At 42.4% G+C, this 18384-nt stretch overlaps 1 protein-coding gene across 3 annotated transcripts in view; it reads right to left on the bottom strand.

Moving 5' to 3' along the window:
* Positions 1-18384, bottom strand: part of ESR1 (estrogen receptor 1) — a 416254-nt gene that overhangs the window by 11519 nt on the left and 386351 nt on the right. For all 3 annotated transcript variants that reach the window (XM_063605040.1, XM_063605039.1, XM_063605041.1), the window contains one exon: positions 2499-2682. In XM_063605040.1, coding sequence (XP_063461110.1) covers positions 2499-2682 — 184 coding nt within the window. The remainder of the gene's footprint in view (positions 1-2498; positions 2683-18384) is intronic.

Genomic DNA, 18384 nt, shown 5'->3' with positions numbered 1-18384 from the left:
CTGCTACCCTCTGCCAGACGTGGCCAGTAAAATCAGCCAGGGTTGTATATTTAGTGCAAATTTACTTAGTATTAACTAATTAGGCTTGCTAATGCTGACAAGCAGTTAATGGATTTGAAAATTCAGCAATTCCTTTCAACAAATAAAAACAGCCAACTGCAATGCATTGAATCTACAACATCACTGAAATTCCCAGCTCAGAGTCAAAGCTAATATGTTTTCCTCCAGGGTAAGGTTATTCTCTCAGCCAGGGATTTTGGCATCTAATCCACTCATGGCTTCCCTCTCTATAATACTCATCAAAAGAAAAAGACAGGGGAGACTGGAAATGTATACTCTGAATGCAGTCACCTACTCTACCTGACAGATGTGATTCCTTCATCTGTTATACAGGGATCCTTAGGGAACCCTGAGAACAGAGATTGCAATCACCTTCTTACCAAGTAGAAGCTGAATTCACAGGGCAGGGAAAAGCCTGCCATGAGCCATTTGTTCATCCATTCATTCCCCCATTTCTTTGTTCACTCACTCAGTAGTAATGTTGCGGGCATATACCATATGTAAGTCTTCACATATGGCACTGTGAGGGATACAAAGAAAATAAGATACATCTATTTTCCCAGGAGCTAATAATTTTTTAAGGTTGTCTCCAGAAAGGGTGGTGCCTGGGAGTTTAATGGAGCAAACTTCTTGCCATTTGAATCATGGTCTAAGGATTTGAAGGTCCCTTAAAAATGATCGAATCCAACCTCCTTAAGACATCATAGGCCTTCCCTCATAGCCACTAAGAGAAGGAATCTCTTTCATTCCTAGGGTCCTGGTGTAAGCCCAAGGTCATGTAGGCTTCATCACCCATGAGTACCTGTCCTTTTAGTGATACCACTTGACATTTTCATTGTGGCTTCATCACCCATTGGCACCTGTCCTTCTAGTGTCATCACTTTGAATCATTGTTGTGGTCCCGCTGGAGTCTGCAATAAATAACCCAGCAGTCTCCCCATCTCTTCCCTGCAGATGAGATCTACTTATGGGAATGGTATCCACTAAGCTTTTGGCTAGCCAAATTACAGGACAATGGAATGGAAATGAGACCACTTTCACCTTTTGGCATAGAAAGACTCTATTTTGTCTGCTGATGTCCTTCCTTAGCTCTTACAGAAAACATTTGTTGAGTATTTACTATCTGCTCTGCATCATGCTAGGTGATATTGGGTAAGCAAGCCGTATTGCAATGATGGCTCACAGAGTTGTCAGTCTAAACGGGCAGAAAAATAGTAAAATGGGCAGTAACCATAGGGAAGAACAGAGTGTAAGTTCCAACTAGGCCTTAAGGATTAGGAGATGCTTCCTGCAAGGAGTGAGATCTGAGCTATGATAGGTTAGATTATTGCTCAGAAATAGTCATGAACCCGGCAACATGTCCATCTTTGACTCTGGACACCCCACATGCTTGCTTGGCCAATGAAATGTCAGTGGACATGAGTGAAAGAAAAGAGTAAAATGCACTTGCCCAAACAGGATCACTTTCTCATGCCTCTGCCATTGTGATGAGAACATGTCTCAGCTAACAAGTGGGTACAAGGAGGATAGGAGACATGAGGCATAGAGCAGAGTCACCCTGGCCTCAGGCAGCTGCCTCCTAGATGTGTGAGTGAGCCCAGCTGAGGTCAGGAGGGCTGACCGCCAATCTGCAGCCTGAAGAAGAACCTCCCCCCGATGACTCATCCAACAGTCAGCTATTATGGCTAGAGCTCAGACATGAGGAAGTCCTCGTAAGCTAAGTAAGGGCTGAATCATAAGGAGTAATAAAAACAAAGTGAAAGGGTTTATATTTTATCTAAAAGCAATGAGAACTTAAGGGTTTTAAGCAGGAGGATGACATCAGATTTGGTTCTAGAATGATCACTCTGGACACATCATGGAGAATGATCTAGAAAGGATCTAGATTACAGGCAGGGATACACATCCAGTGATTGGCACAGAAGTCCAACAGAAAATGATGGTGGCTTAGACTAGGGTAATGGCAATGGGGGTGACAAGAAGGGGTTCAACAGGTATGAAGGAGTCAACATTGACTCTCCGTGAGGCATCTGGCCCCAGGGTCTCTCATTTAGAATATCCGAGTGTACACAGGGACCATAACAGATATACCCAGTGTCTTCAGGGGATGTGTACATTCACTGACTTCTCTTGATTGGCCCCCTCCTCCTATTTGCACACTGCACCCAATCTCTAAACCACTGCCCCAAAGCACATGCTTTAAACCAAGCGTAAGTATCGCTTCCTCTATGCCTTCTCTGACACTTGCCCTGTGACCCTCGCAGATTTAAAACCTCTCTCTTCTGTCCTCCTATAGCATTTATGCTTATTCTATGCCAGGAACTGTCACAAGTGCACTCTCCATATGCAGGCACCAGTCCTTCCCGGCCAGCTGTCACATAGGTTTGGGGGCATGTTTTCTTTATGTCTCTCCTGTAGGAAGCCCACAGATGCCTCACCTCATGTGCCTGATGTGGGAGAGGATGAGGAGGAGCTGGGCCAGCCGCCGGTGCTGCTGCTGCAGGGTCAGGCCTGCCTTGGCCATCAGGTGGATCAAAGTGTCTGTGATCTTGTCCAGGACTCGGTGGATATGGTCCTTCTCTTCCAGAGACTTCAGGGTGCTGGACAGAAATGTGTACACTCCTGAATGCGCAGAGAGAGAGTGAGAGAGAGAAGCTCAAAGAGGATGAGGTCTAGGAGACCCAGAGTGTTCATGGGATGTAACAATGAGCCAGTGCCCTTCCTCAGCACAGTAGTCTAGCAATGGGGATGCTCTGGACCCATTTAAAACCAAGTTACAGTGTAAAATTCCTAATGCATTTGCAAGTCTCAGAGCACCAGCAAACCAAGGAGGGCTCCTTTGTATGAGCCATGACCCAGAAAGGGGCTGTTAGCCTTGGGGCCTGTCATGGTAACATGGGCCACCTTTTCTCAGACAGGTCTGACACCATCATGAATTGTCCATGTAATGTAATTGACCATGTAATTGACAACCCTGTGAGCAGCCACTGTTGTTCCTTTTCACATCAAGAAACAAAAAGGCAGAGAAAGTCACTAACCTGCTAGGGAACTCGGATAGTAGGTAGGCAGAGCTTAGATGAAACCCAATCTGCTGACTCCACATGTGGTAATGATAAAGGAGACGCTCTCTCAGGAGATGTGTGAAACTCGTGGTGAGATTCAGAGACAGAGAGTGATGAGCGATTGGCTAAGTGACTGGAAGGTGATTTTTCCAGGTAGGATTTCTGTTTTAGATCAAGTTTGAAGTCTAAGCACTTTTAAGCCTCAGCAGAAAAGTTTATGATGTGGATGGGGATAGGCCACTTGAAAAACGCTGTTTTTTACGGCCACATAAGTTTTTCCCCTCTCGCCTATTTTCTGAAATAGATCCTGCTCTCTGGGCCCCACAGATAGATCCAGGACAGAAAGTGAGACCATCACAGTGCCTGGTGCTTCTGGACAGCCTCAAGCCAGAAAATAAGAGCCTATTTCTGAGATTGTATATGAGGTTGTGAGACAAAAGTTTTTTCTTCTAGCATTGCTAAACTGAGAGGATGAGAATACGAGGCTCTGAATGGCCCTCTTCCCAGCACGTGGAACTCCTGTCTGCAGAAAGGAAATTACTGACAACAAGGAGAGGTGATAGTGTGGGGGGGTGAGAGAGAGAGAGAGAGAGAGAGATCCAGGTAGTAGGTAGTAGTCACAAGGTCTTAGTTTTTGTTTGTTTGTTTGTTTGTTTTGTTTTTTTTTTGAGACAGAGTCTCACTCTGCCGCCCAGGCTGGAGTGCAGTGGCGCATCTCAACTCACTGCAACCTCTGCCTCCCAGGTTTAAACAGTTCTCTGCCTCAGCCTCCCAAGTAGCTGGGAATACACGAGCCCGCCATCACACCCGGCTAATTTTTGTGTTTTTAGTAGAGATGGGGTTTCACCATCTTGGGCAGGCTGGTCTTGAACTCCTGACCTTGTGACCCACCTGCCTCGGCCTCCCAAAATGCTGGGATGATAGGCGTGAGCCACCACACCCCACCAAGGTCTTCGTTCTTACATTTTTTTCACTTGACCTTTGAGCTTTCATATATTCTTCCTAACACACGTATCAGTGAATCCCCTTTTTGCTTAAGATAGTGTGAGTTGGATTTCTGTCGCTTATAACTGAAAAAATTCTATTACAAGAAGTTGAGACCTCAACCCAAGGACAGGAAGAAAATGAGTGACAGTGAAGTAAGAAGTACTGAGAACAAGAGATGGGCAGGATGGAACAGGCTTTTTTGGGACTACAAGGATGCATTTTCTAACACTGCAGCAATAAGCTCCATCCTGCCTAATCACAGTGCCTTGCAGGGAGGAGATGACAGTATTTTTGTTTTCCAGATTATGTGTATTTATAGTAACACTTTTTGGTCATACCACTATTCAGCCCACTGACCATCTCACAAACAAATTCCTTCTCCTCCCCTCTCCCCTTCCTCATCAGCACCTTCAAGAGCTAAAGGCTCCCAAGTTTATCAATCCCTGACTTTATGCGGATAACATGGTGACAAGTTACTGCTCACGTAGCAGTTTGTAGGTCGGGTATGGGAGAAACATCTACACAGAGGAACTCATAGTAAACAGAGTTGTAACTGCCCAGAATGGAAAATGGCTAAGGTTTAAAACTAACGTAACAATAACAACAAACCAGAATGGTCGGGATCTTGGTTTCCATGCAGTTGAATAGGATAATGTAGCTTTTGGTACCCTGGGGCACCTTGATCTAAAGCAAACAGCACAGAATGAGTAAGCAGCAGAGAGACAGCAGATTAAGAAGGAAATTGCTGAATTACTTCACTTATGTTCCATGTGGGCTGTTGGTAGAGAAAGAATGTGTCTATCAGAAAAATGGGCAAACCTCCCATGGCCGTGGTGTTGGCCTGGAGGTGGCAGATAGCAGAGGGTGTGATCTGGGGGGTTAGGGCTAGGAGGGCCTCAGCTTATCTCCCCTTTTCTCTGCCTCTCACAGTCCTCTGTGTCATCATACCCAGTGCAGCCTCACATCCCCTAGAGCCTCTGCCTCCGGCTGGATATCCTAGGAACCCGCCCAAGCCACAGGGCTGAGTTAGACCAACTTGGATGATGTACTTTCTACCAATTTCCTTTTTTGTTCCCACCCAGGATGCTGGCCTCATTCACCAATAATCCCTTTCTTGTTCAAGGAAATCACAGAATGGAGACTCAAACAGCTTGGATGTCCCTGCCTGGAAAGGTGACATGTGTGCATCTCTTCTCTTCTTATCGTTTGCACGGTGTGAAGGCACACCGTGCTGGGACCTCAGCGACCCCAAGAGTCAGCATTTCACCATGACCTTGCCAATGGAGGTCAAAGACATGGCACTCGGCCTCTGGGGAGTGACTTTTTTCTTGGGCTGCCAATGTTCCATCCTCCTTAAGGTGCGTGTGGGTTCCTTCATCCAGCATGCACTTACTGAGAACCTAGTGTGTGCATGACTGTGCTAAGGATTCCAAGCCTTACTTCCTTTCAAGTGTTAATGTTTTAAGAGCAGATATTGCCTGGAGAGAGAGAATGTTCTTAACACGGACTCTCAGGATGCAGGCCATTTGCAGAACAAGCCTGTTTTTCTAGTCCTGTTTTGGCATCAATACAGCTTATCATCTCATCCTTGTCAGCAGATGCTTCCTAGTTGTGCAAATATACTGAGAAATAAAAATAGGTCCTGTTGAAATGCCAATAGTTGACAACAGCAGCCATCTTCTTTCTGGACTTTTCTGGCAAAATGTGGTCCATGTTTGCTGCCTGTTGCCCTTCAGGGGCCATTTGGGAGAAACAACAGAAATTCAGATTCCCAGAATGCTTCGTGTGCTTTGGCAACCACTGCAAGAGCAAAACAGGGCTGCTGGTAATTTCCATATCCCAGGTGGTCTCTCCCACCCTGGATGGCCACACCACTGTGCCCAGCAGCATAGAGCAAGTGAGCAGACAGTGTGGACCCTCAAAAATATTATTGCAACAAGGTAGGCTTTTGCAACTCTGGAGATTGCTCCAAATCCCAAAGATGGAAACAAGAAAAAAATCTATATGTCATTATCCAGTCTTGAGGTGCTGTCAGCAAATCTGAGCTTCTAGGCAATCTGGATCTTGTAGCCAATAAGGGGATATTTAGGAAGAGTCTGGGGAAACGGAGTGGTACAAACGAAAGGGGAGTGAAGCCACGAGGACACCCCCATGTACAAGACATCTCAACCCAGTCTCTTGCTCTCTCCCTCTCCCTCACTCTCAATTCTGCTGTCCCTCACCTTCTCTCATTTTGCTTGGACATTCTCCCTTCCTTTTCCTCTTTCCATCTCCACCCCAGAGGAACCCCCTTCTCCATTTCTCAGCACTTTTCTAGATAATGGAGTCTTCCGGAAGCTGGAGGAGGTGTGCTGTACACTGCAGTGCCTGTGCAGTGTGGCTGTGCCCAGAAGGAAGCTCTAGTACAACTAGGGGTCCCCTTGCCATGGGCCTCCATGGAGATGGGGGACACATCTAAATGTCTCTGGAGAAGTAAGAGATGCTGATGCCTATGGCTTACCAGATGTTTGAGGACAAACTCTTCAAGCCAGGCCAGATTTTCTATCTGTTCCCAAAGGAAGGATGTGACAGCAGACCCTGAAAGAATCCTTCATTCTATCGCATCTTGATCGAAAACAGAATGACTCAAAGGAAAAAGTGAAGAAAATTCCTCAAGTCACAATTTAAGTAGTCTGGACCAGAAAGCTGCCACTCAGCTTGGAGAAGGAGGAGCTTTCAGCATTCTCAGAGGTACTAGGGATGAGTCACACATCAGCCTTTCGGGTGCCCTGCCAGGGACTCATTCTACAACCAAATAGTGTGCTTGCTCAAAAGTGCCACCGAAGCTGACCGTCCGATGAACACCATGTTTGTTGTATGCTTCTCCTATGATTGTGGTTCTTCTGTGGTTCCGGGAGTGGCACTGTCCCTAACAGGGTGTTTGGACAGCCCGAGGCTGCTGCTGCCACTTCGTGGAAGGGACTGTACTGGATGTCCTACAATGTGCAAGACAGTCCCAAACAATGAAGATTTTGTTCCAGTTCCTATGCCTCTCAAATGCCCTACTGAACTAAATCTACTACAAATAAGAATCTACAGTGGCTGGGTGCAATGGCTCATGCCTGTAACCCACCACTTTGGGAGGCCAAGGCAGGCGGAACACTTGAGGTGAGGAGTTCAAGACGATCCTGGCCAACATGGTGAAATCCTGTCTCTACTAAAAATACAAAAATTAGTCAGGTGTGGTGTCAGGTGCCTGTAATCCCAGCTACTCGGGAGGCTGAGGCAGGAGAATCACTTGGACCTGGGAGGTGGAGGTTGCAGTGAGCCGAGATCGCACCACTGCACTCTAGCCTGGGTGACAGAGTGAGACTCCGTCTCAAAAAAAAGTAGTGAAAAGTTTTGAAAAGCTTTCACATGGCTGTGCCCAAAAGATCCAGTGTATGAACTGGTTATAGAGAAGGAAGTTTAAATGGAATATATTTTCTCCAAATTATTAAATAGCTTATTCACTTTATGCAATTTGGCAATTGAATGTATTATGTCAGCTTTTCAACCATGCATTTAATTGAAATGATTTCAGTGCAGTTGAACAGGTACTACAAAAACAATACAACCGGATGTAAATATGTAGAGAGGAGATGTAAGACTCTACTAAATAAAATTAGAGCCAACAATTATAAAATAGTACACATCAATGAAATATTGTTGTTGCCTCCTATATGTTTTAAAATAAATTTGTAACATGATAAGAAGTCATTTTTGTGCAATGTACATATTAAAATTATTTTGAGGTTTGTATCTGTTTTACATTGACATCGTCTCCAGAGTTTTCCTGATAGCCTCTTACATGTTTTTTTGTTTGTTTGTTTGTTTCTTTTTCCAATCCATCTTGTCTTCTCCATTGCTCATCCAAAGGATATCATCTCCAAGGCCTTGTTAAGTTCTAGAGACTGACTGAATATTTGCCTTGAATGTAGTGGGATATTAAGATAGGATAAATGTTTCTATCCATTTTGGCTCTTTTTCATCGTATAACAAAGGGAATCACTTTGACAATACACTTATAATAAAGCCAGACTCATTTGCAAAATTACTTCATTTTTTATTCTTCTTTCACTTCCACAGTCTTTCAATTTTCTTGGCGTGTGTTTTAGCCCATTTTCTGTTGTTTATAACAGAATACCTGAAACTGGATAATTTACAAAGAAAAGGAATTCATTTCCTACAGTTATGGAGGTTGAGAAATCCTAGGTCAAGGGGACACATTGGGTGAGGGCCTTCTTTCTGGTGGGGACTCTGCGGGGTCCCGAGATGGCTCACATGGCAAGGAGGCTGAGTGTGCTAGCGCAGGTCTCTCTTCCTTCTCTTATAAAGCTACCAGTCCCACTCCTGGGATAACTCATTGATCCATTAACCCGTTATTCCGTGAATGGTTTCAACCACTCATGAGTGCAGAATCTTCTTGAACCAATCACCTCTTAAAGGTCCCACTTCTCAATACTGCCACATGGGGGATTAAATTTCAACATGAGTTTTGGAAGGGACGAACATTCAGACCACACGGTAGCATATTTTTACTAATCAATTTTTTTCTCTCCTTTTATCATACACAAATAAGTTGGTTAGTTTTTAGTTTTCTCAGTCTGGTGTCCATCTCTTGCTCTACTTTTTCATATGCCTGTACTTCTTGGACAAAAAGCCTCTGATCATCTTCTCATATCCAAACATTCATTATAAGTACATATAAGCATTTTATTACTTTATTATGTTTCCTACTTTAGTCAAGCTTGGGCATCTGCATTGAAATATATATCATTTTATTTTAATATAGTTTAATATAATTTCTCCTTTATAGGATGGTTATAAAATACATTAAATTTTTAATTATATGTACAGGTAAATTATTACCTATTTGTTTCATTTAAGAGTAGTCAAAGGAATATGTATGTTTTATTAGACTGGTAGTTTGTTATGGCAATTCAAGGAGATTTTTTCTCTTAAGGTTTGTGAATCTCAAACTTGGCTGTCTCTCAGAATCTCCCGTGGAGTTTTACAAGATGCAGCTGTCAGGTTCCATCCAAACCTGATGATTGGAAGCTGAGGGTGGAGCCCTGATATCAGTGCTTTTAAAACACTCTCCATTAACAGCCATGATGACAAATCACAAGACTATTTTAGCTTCTTTGTATTGTGGCTACTAAAATGTAAAATCTTGAAAACATGGACTGTATCCTTGTTTTGTGAAAAGAGCCCTATCACAATGCTACAATGACTTTAAGAGGATGATCTATCCATGGATATCTTTGCTCCTCCATGCCTGTTCTGCCTTTCTGGCTGGACTGGTTAGAATGGAGATAACTCTTAGGATGACCTTGGAAGCCACCCATTCATGATGACAGAGCCCTCAACAACCTGAGTCCCTGAGTGACCACATAAAAGAGGGTTATGATATTAACATGTTCATGGACCCAGCATTGTTAAGTAAATAAGAAATAAACTGCTAGGTGTTTGAGCCATTATACATTTTGTAGCCTATTTGTTATAGTAGGTGTCCTACTGTAATGCAAGATGAGAAGTATTTTATGACTTGCTGATGGGAAAGTGAATACGTTTGTATAAAGAGGAATAAAGACAGAGGAATGTTTTGTATACCTCCTTTTGTGGCCATTTCCTACATTCTTAAGTCTTTAGTAAACTTTGAGAAGTTATTTAGAAGTCATTTCTCTTCCCTAATGCCAATACTGCCACACTTTGTTATGGAAACCACAGTCTAAATTCTGGAACCACCTAGACATCCCCCATCATGCTATCCATTCATTCGGAACACTAACATACTTCATAGCAACCAATTTGCTCAAAGAACTAAGGGGAAAGCCTAAGACACTTGAATGTTTAGTTTGATAAAGCCCTCAACATTAAAACCCTCAACATTACTGAAGACTTCAAAGAGATTGCTTTATGGCACAGAGGAACTGACTTCTCATTATGTGAGTTGAATAAAGAGATTATTGCTTTGGGAAATATTTGTTCATAGATAGGAAACTTCCATCCTTCTCCTGATGTGTAATTGTTCACCTGAAAGGTGAAGAGCCTGCTCATAACCCAATCCTTGAGCAAATGTGTATTGTTAGACTAGTGTGTATAAGACCATACACTCATCAAAGTCCTCTCTAAGAGGTCTCAAAGAGAGACGACAGTGAAGATGAGTGTTTTTGCTGGAACCCAGCAAGGGAACATGGCAGTGCTGTTCATTTGGTATTGCTATATACCCAGTTGGCACAGATGACTACATAACCAACCACATGCCTCTGATTCAGTGACATTTTTCAACTTGGTATAATTTTTTAGTGACGTCTACTAGATGTTCTAGAAAGTAAATACTTGGTGCATCAACACGTTCATAGTGAAACTGATGAACTGGTTCAGTTGACTTGAGAAAAAAATCTTAAATGTGCGCTTTTTAAAAAGAATTTAATGTCTCACCTTTAAATATAAAGTCCCAGTTTTTAATTTTTGTAAGAAATATATTTATTTAAATATTAATTATTAATAATAAAATAAATATTATTTAAATAAATATTAAGTATTTATTTAAATACATTTTGTAATAAATATAGCCTTTGTAATAAAATATTATAGCCTAATAGCTTTTGGGACAAAGCCATTACGGATCTATATTTTCCTTAGGAGCCTTCTTTTCATTACTTGTATCTGTAATATATTTTAAAACAATCAGGGTTCTGGATTTCCTACTCCACAGTCAGTTACTATCTTCCCAAGGTCAGAAAGGAGATGATGTAAAGACACATTTGGAAAATGCACAGTCCATCTATTGCAGAGGAGTTTGCAGAAGGTTCCACGTGGAACTTCTAGTCCCACTGGGGTGACCTAGTCTCAGAGGCTTTGAGGGTTTCCTTTTTTCCTAGAAAAGGCAGACCAAAACATCCTGGATACATTTGTTTCCCTGGATCCTACCTTTTCTTGCCTGGTATTTCAACAATAATTAAGCCACAATGCAGAGCAGGAAGCCTCTCTTGCACACTGGGGAAGATTGTGTTTTCCAAGGATGACCACACCAATATCTCCTATCCACAAGCTTTTCTACAAGGTGTTCTTGGCACTCTTCCCATGGAGATATGGGATCTGGGCCCTCTCCCTTGAAACTGAGTGGACTCATGACTCACTTGTAATCAACAGAAAGGGCTGGAAGTGACACATTACCACTTCTAAGTGCATGTCGTAGAAGGCTATGAAACTTTTTTTTTTTGTCAGCTGGGACACTTGCTTCTGGAGCCCTCGCCACTTTGTGAGAGGTCTAGTGTCCTATGCTGGGATATCAGACAGGTCTCCCAGTTGACAGCTCCAGCTGACGTCCCAGCCAACAGCCAACATCAATTGCTAGCCTATGAATAAAGGTGCCTCAAGGTGGTTCCAGCCCATAACTCTCAAATTACCCCTGGTTGACGACTCTCCCCATCTAAGACTTTAGACATTGTGAACATGAGACAAGCCATTCCCTCTGTGTCTTATCCAAATTTATGATCCATAGAGTCCAAAGTTTTTTTTTCTAGCTGTTAAATTTAGCAGTCAGCAGCAGTAACCAGAACACACTTGGACATCTTTTTTTCTTTTTGTTTTGTTTTGTTTTGTTTTGTTTTTTTAGAAAGAGAGACAGGGTCTTGCTCTGTCACCCAGGGTGGAGTACAGTGGTGTGGTCATGGCTCACTGCAGCCTCAAACTCCTGCACTCAAGCAATCCTCCCACCTCAGCCTCTCAAGTAGCTGGGTCTATAGGCACACACCACCATGCCCAGCTATACCTAGACATCTATGCCAGACACTTCAGGAGGAAAGCGATCCAGAAGAGGAAGATAGGAGATTTGACTCCTGACCTGATACACCAAGAGGTGGAATAGAATTTCAATGCTTCCTGCCCCATGTTATAAACTCTGCCTGCCAATGCTCTGGCCTAGCTCTCATCCATGCAGTCAGCGGTAAGGGCTTCAGTGCATCCTATCAGCTATAGTGTGAAGTTAATGGTTTTCACAGGAGACCTTTAGTCTGATCACCACCAAGGTAATTATCAAAACACATGGATCATCCCCTAACTGGTAAAGATCTGTACTCCGGTTTCTCACCACGGAATAAATGACTTTGAATTGTCAGTTGCACAATCCTTGCGAAAGTCCTACTTGTGAGAAATAGACTTTGTAGAACTTTGTCTGAAAAAGAGTTTTCATGTTGAATAACTGGTTTTTTTTTTTTTTCAATTAAAAGCCTGTGAACCTTATAATAAAATGTGTTCTTTTTGTTTTGGCCAGGCAAAGGAAATTTAGAGCCAAACTTGCAGTCCATCCTGGGAACTGTAAAGATATACTTCTGTGTGTGTGTATGAGTTCATTTTCACGCTGCTGATAAAGACATACTCGAGACTGGGAAGAAAAAGAGGTTTAACTGGACTTACAGTTCCACATGGCTGAGAGGCCTTAGAATCGTGGCGGGAGGTAAAAGCCACTTCTTTTTTTCTTTTCTTTTTTTTTTTTTTTTATTATACTTTAAGTTCTAGGGTACAGATGCACAACGTGCAGGTTTGTTACATAGGTATACATGTGCCATGTTGGTTTGCTGCACCCATCAACTCATCATTTACATTAGGTATTTCTCCTAATGCTATCCCTCCCCCAGCCCCCCAACCCCTGACAGGCCCCGGTGTGTGATGTTCCTTGTGCTGTGTCCATGTGTTCTCATTGTTCAACTCCCACCTATGAGTGAGAATATGCAGTGTTTGGTTTTACGTCCTCATGATAGTTTGCTTAGAATGATGGTTTCCAGCTTCATCCACGTCCCTGCAAAGGACAGGAACTCATCCTTTTTTATGGCTGCATAGTATTCCATGGTGTATATGTGCCACATTTTCTTTATCCAGTCTATCGTTGATGGACATTTGGGTTGGTTCCAAGTCTTTGGTATTGTGAATAGTGCTGCAATAAACATATGTGTGCATGTGTCTTTATAGTAGCATGATTTATAATCCTTTGGGTATATACCCACTAATGAGATCACTGGGTCAAATGGTATTTCTAGTTCTAGATCCTTGAGGAATCACCACACTGTCTTCCACAATGGTTGAAGTAATTTACACTCCCACCAACAGTGTAAAGGTGTTCATATCCTTTGCCCACTTTTTTGATGGGTTTGTTTTTTTCTTGTAAATTTGTTTAAGTTCTTTGCAGATTCTACAAAGATATTAGCCCTTTGTCAGATGGGTGGATTGCAAAAATTTTCTCCCACTCTGTAGGTTGCCTGTTCACTCTGATGATAGTTTCCTTTGCTGTGCAGAAGCTCTTTAGTTTAATTAGATCCAATTTGTCTATTTTGGCTTTTGATGCCATTGCTTTTGGTGTTTTAGTCATAAAGTCTTTGCCCATGCCTATGTCCTGAATGGTATTGTGTAGGTTTTCTTCTAGGTGTTAGGTCTTACATTTAAGTCTTTAATCCTTCTTGAGCGAATTTTTGTATACAGTGTAAGGAAGGGATCCAGTTTCAGCTTTCTACATATGGCTAGCCAGTTTTCCCAGCACCATTTATTAAATAGGGAATCCTTTCGCCATTTCTTGTTTTTGTCAGGTTTGTCAAAGATCAGATGGTTGCAGATGTGTGGTGTCATTTCTGAGGCCTCTGTTCTGTTCCATTAGTCTATATATCTATTTTGGTACCAGTACCATGCTGTTTTAGTTACTGTAGCCTTGTAGTATGGTTTGAAGTCAGGTAGTGTGATGCCTCCAGCTTTGTTCTTTTTGCTTAGGATTGTCTTGGCTATGCAGGCTCTTTTTTGGTTCCACGTGAGCTTTAAAGTAGTTTTTTCCAAGTCTGTGAAGAAAGTCAATGGTAGCTTGATGGGGATAGCACTGAATCTATAAATTACCTTGGGCAGTATGACCATTTTCGTGATATTGATTATTCCTATCCACGAGCATGGAATGTTCTTCCATTTGTTTGTGTCCTCTTTTATTTCATTGAGCAGTGTTTTGTAGTTCTCCTTGAAGAGGTCCTTCACATCCCTTGTAAGTTGGATTCCTAGGTATTTTATTCTCTTTGTAGTAATTCTGAATGGGAGTTCACTCATGATTTGGCTCTCTGTTTGTCTATTATTGGTGTACAGGAATGCCTGTGATTTTTGCACATTGATTTTGTATCCTGAGACTTTGCTGAAGTTGCTTATCAGCTTAAGGAGATTTTGGGCTGAGACAATGGGGTTTTCTAAATATACAATCGTGTCATCTGCAAAGAGAGACAATTTGACTTCCTCTTTTCCTAACTGAATACCCTTTATTTCTTTCTCTTGCCTGATTGCCCTAGCCAGAACTTCCAACACTATGTTGAATAGGAGTGGTGAGAGAGGGCGTTCTTATCTTGTGCTGGTTTTCAAAAGGAATGCTTCCAGGTTTTGCCCATTCAGTATGATATTGGCTGTGGGTTTGTCATAAATAGCTCTTATTATTTTGAGGTACGTTCCATCAATACCTAATTTATTTAGAGTTTTTAGCAAGAAAGGCTGTTGAATTTTGTCAAAGGCCTTTTCTGCATCTACTGAGATAATCGTGTGGTTTTTGTCATTGGTTCTGTTTATGTGATGGATTACATTTATTTATTTGCGTATGTTGAACCAGTCTTGCATCCCAGGGATGAAGCTGACTTGGTTTTGGTGGATAAGCTTTTTGATGTGCTGCTGGATTTGGTTTGCCAGTATTTTATTGAGGATTTTCACATCGATGTTCATCAGGGATATTAGCCTAAAATTCTCTTTTTTTGTTGTGTCTCTGCCAGGTTTTGGTACCAGGATGATGCTGGCCTCATAAAATGAGTTAGGGAGGAGTCCCTCTTTTTCTATTGATTGGAATAGTTTCTGAAGGAATGGTACAAGCTCCTCTTTGTACCTCTGGTAGAATTCAACTGTGAATCCATCTGGTCCTGGACATTTTTGGTTGGTCCAAACCTTGGTTCAGTACCTGTTATTGGGGTCTTCAGAGATTCAACTTCTTCCTGGTTGAGTCTTGGGAGGGTGTATGTGTCCAGGAATTTATCCATTTCTTCTAGATTTTCCAGTTTATTTGCGTAGAGGAGTTTATAGTATTCTCTGATGGTAGTTTGTATTTCTGTGGGATCGGTGGTGATATCCCTTTATCATTTTTTATTGCATCTATTTGATTCTTCTCTCTTTTCTTCTTTATTAGTCTTGCTAGTGGTCTATCAATTTTGTTGATCTTTTCAAAAAACCAGCTCCTGGATTCATTGATTTTTTGAACGGCTTTTTGTGTCTCTGTCTCCTTCAGTTCTGCTCTGATCTCAGTTATTTCTTGCCTTCTGCTTGCTTTTGAATTTGTTTGCTCTTGCTTCTCTAGTTCTTTCAATTATGATGTTAGGGTGTCGATTTTAGATCTTTCCTGCTTTCTCTCGTGGGCATTTAGTGCTATAAATTTCCCTCTACACACTGCTTTAAATGTGTCCCAGAAATTCTGGTACATTGTGTCCTTGTTCTCATTGGTTTCAAAGAACATCTTTATTTCTGCCTTCATTTTGTTATTTACCCAGTAGTCATTCAGGAGCAGGTTGTTCAGTTTCCACGTAGCTGTGTGGATTTGAGTGAGTTTCTTAATCCTGAGTTCTAATTTGATTGCACTGTGGTCTGAGAGACAGTTTGTTGTGACTTCTGTTCTTTTACATTTGCTGAGGAGTGTTTTACTTCCAATTATGTGGTCAATTTTAAAATAAGTGTGATGTGGTGCTGAGAAGAATGTATATTCTGTTGATTAGGGGTGGAGAGTTCTGTAGATGTCTATTGGGTCCGCTTGGTCTAGAGCTGAGTTCAAGTCCTGGATATCCTTGTTAACCTTCTGTCTTGTTGATCTGTTTAATATTGACTGTGGGGTGTCTCCCAGTCTCCCATTATTATTGTGTGGGAGTCTATGTCTCTTTGTAGGTCTCTAAGGACTTGCTTTATGAATCTGGGTGCTCCTGTACTGGGTGCATATATATTTAGGGTAGTTAGCTCTTCTTGTTGTGGCTGTCTTTGTCTCTTTTGATCTTTGTTGGTTTAAATTCTGTTTTATCAGAGACTGGGATTGCAACCCCTGCTTTTTTTTTTTCTTTCCATTTGCTCAGTAGATCTTCCTTCGACCCTTTATTTTGAGCCTATGTGCATTTTTGCACGTGAAATGGGTCTCCTGAATACAGCACAGTCTTGACTCTTTATCCAATTTGCCAGTCTGTGTCTTTTAATTGGAGCATTTACCCCATTTACATTTAAGGTTAATATTGTTATGTTTGAATTTGATCCTGTCATTCTGATGTTACCTGGTTATTTTGCCCGTTAATTGATGCAGTTTCTTCATAGCGTCGATGGTCTTTACAATTTGGAATGTTTTTGCAGTGGCTGGTACTGTTTGTTCCTTTCCATGTTTAGTGCTTCCTTCAGGAGCTCTTCTAAGGCAGGCCTGGTGGTGACAAAATCTCTCAGCATTTGCTTGTCTGTAAAGGATTTTATTTCTCCTTCACTTATGAAGCTTAGTTTGGCTGGATATGAGATTCTGGGTTGAAAATTCTTCTTTTTTTAAGAATTTTTAAGAATGTTGAATATTGGCCCCCACTCTCTTCTGGCTTGTAGGGTTTCTGCTGAGAGATCCCATTAGTCTGATGGGCTTCCCTTTGTGGGTAACCCGACTTTTCTCTCTGGCTGCCCTTAACATTTTTTCCTTCATTTCATACTTTTTAAATCTGAAAATTATGTGTCTTGGGGTTGCTCTTCTTGAGGAGTATCTTTGTAGTGTTCTCTGTATTTCCTGAATTTGAATGTTGGCCTGCCTTGCTAGGTTGGGGAAGTTGTCCTGGATAATATCCTGAAGAGTGTTTTCTAACTTGGTTCCATTCTCCCCATCACTTCCCAGTACACCAATGAAACATACATTTGTTTTTTTCACATAGTCCCATATTTCTTGGAGGCTTTGTTTGTTTCTTTTCACTCTTCTTTTCTCTCATCTTGTCTTCTCACTTTATTTCATTAATTTGATCTTCAATCACTGATATCCTTTCTTCCACTTGATCAAATCAGCTATCGAAGCTTGCGCATACATCACGAAGTTCTCATGCTGTGGTTTTCAGCTCCATCAGGTCATTTAATTTCTTCTCTACACTGTTTATTCTAGTTAGCCATTCATCTAACCTTTTTTCAAGGTTTTTAGCCTCCTTGCGATGGGTTAGAACATGTTCCTTTAGCTTGGAGAAGTTTGTTATTACCGACCTTCTGAAGCCTACTTCTGTCAACTCATCAAACTCATTCTCCATCCAGTTTTGTTCCCTTGCTGGTGAGGAGCTGCAATCCTTTGGAGCAGAAGAGGCGCTCTGGTTTTTGGAATTTTCCACTTTTCTGCTCTGGTTTCTCCCCATCTTTGTGGTTTTATCTACGTTTGGTCTTTGATGTTGATGACCTACAGATGGGGTTTTGGTGTGGACGTCCTTTTTGTTGACGTTGATGCTATTCCTTTCTGTTTGTTAGTTTTCCTTCTAACCGACAGGCCCCTCAGCTGCAGGCCTGTTGGAGTTTGCTGGAGGTCCACCCCAGACCCTGTTTGCCTGGGTATCACCAGCGGAGGCTGCAGAACAACAAATATTGCTGCCTGATCCTTCCTCTGGAAGCTTCGTCCCAGAGGGCACCTGCCTGTTTGAAGAGTCTGTCGGCCCCTACTGGGAGGTGTCTCCCAGTCAGGCTACATGGGGGTCAGGGACCTGCTTGAGGTGGCGGTCTCTTGGTTCTTGGAGCTTGAACACTGTGCTGAGAGAACCACTGCTCTCTTCAGAGCTGTCAGACAGGGATGTTTAAGTCTGCGGAAGCTGTCTGCTGCCTTTTGTTCTGCTATGTGCTGCCCCAAGAGGTGGAATCTAGAGAGGCAGTAGGCCTTGCTGAGCTGAGGTGGGCTCTGCCCAGTTCAAGCTTCCCTGCTGCTTTGTTTACGCTGTGAGCTACTCAAGCTTCATCAATGGCAGACGCCCCTCCCCGCATCAAGCAGCAGCATTGCAGGTTGATCTCAGACTGCTGCGCTAGCAGTGAGCAAGGCTCCATGGGTGTGTGACCCACTGAGTCAGGCAAGGGAGGGTATCTCCTGGTCTTCCAGTTGTCAAGACTGTGGGGAAAAGTGCAGTATTTTGTCAGGAGTGTACTGTTTCTCCAGCTACAGTCTGTCACGGCTTCCCTTGGCTAGGAAAGGGAAATCCCTTGACCCCTTGCACTTTGTGGGTGA

This window comes from Pan paniscus, chromosome 5, assembly GCF_029289425.2.
Source record: "Pan paniscus chromosome 5, NHGRI_mPanPan1-v2.0_pri, whole genome shotgun sequence".
In the NCBI taxonomy this organism is placed as follows: domain Eukaryota; kingdom Metazoa; phylum Chordata; class Mammalia; order Primates; family Hominidae; genus Pan; species Pan paniscus.
This window is presented reverse-complemented; position numbering and strand designations above follow the sequence as displayed.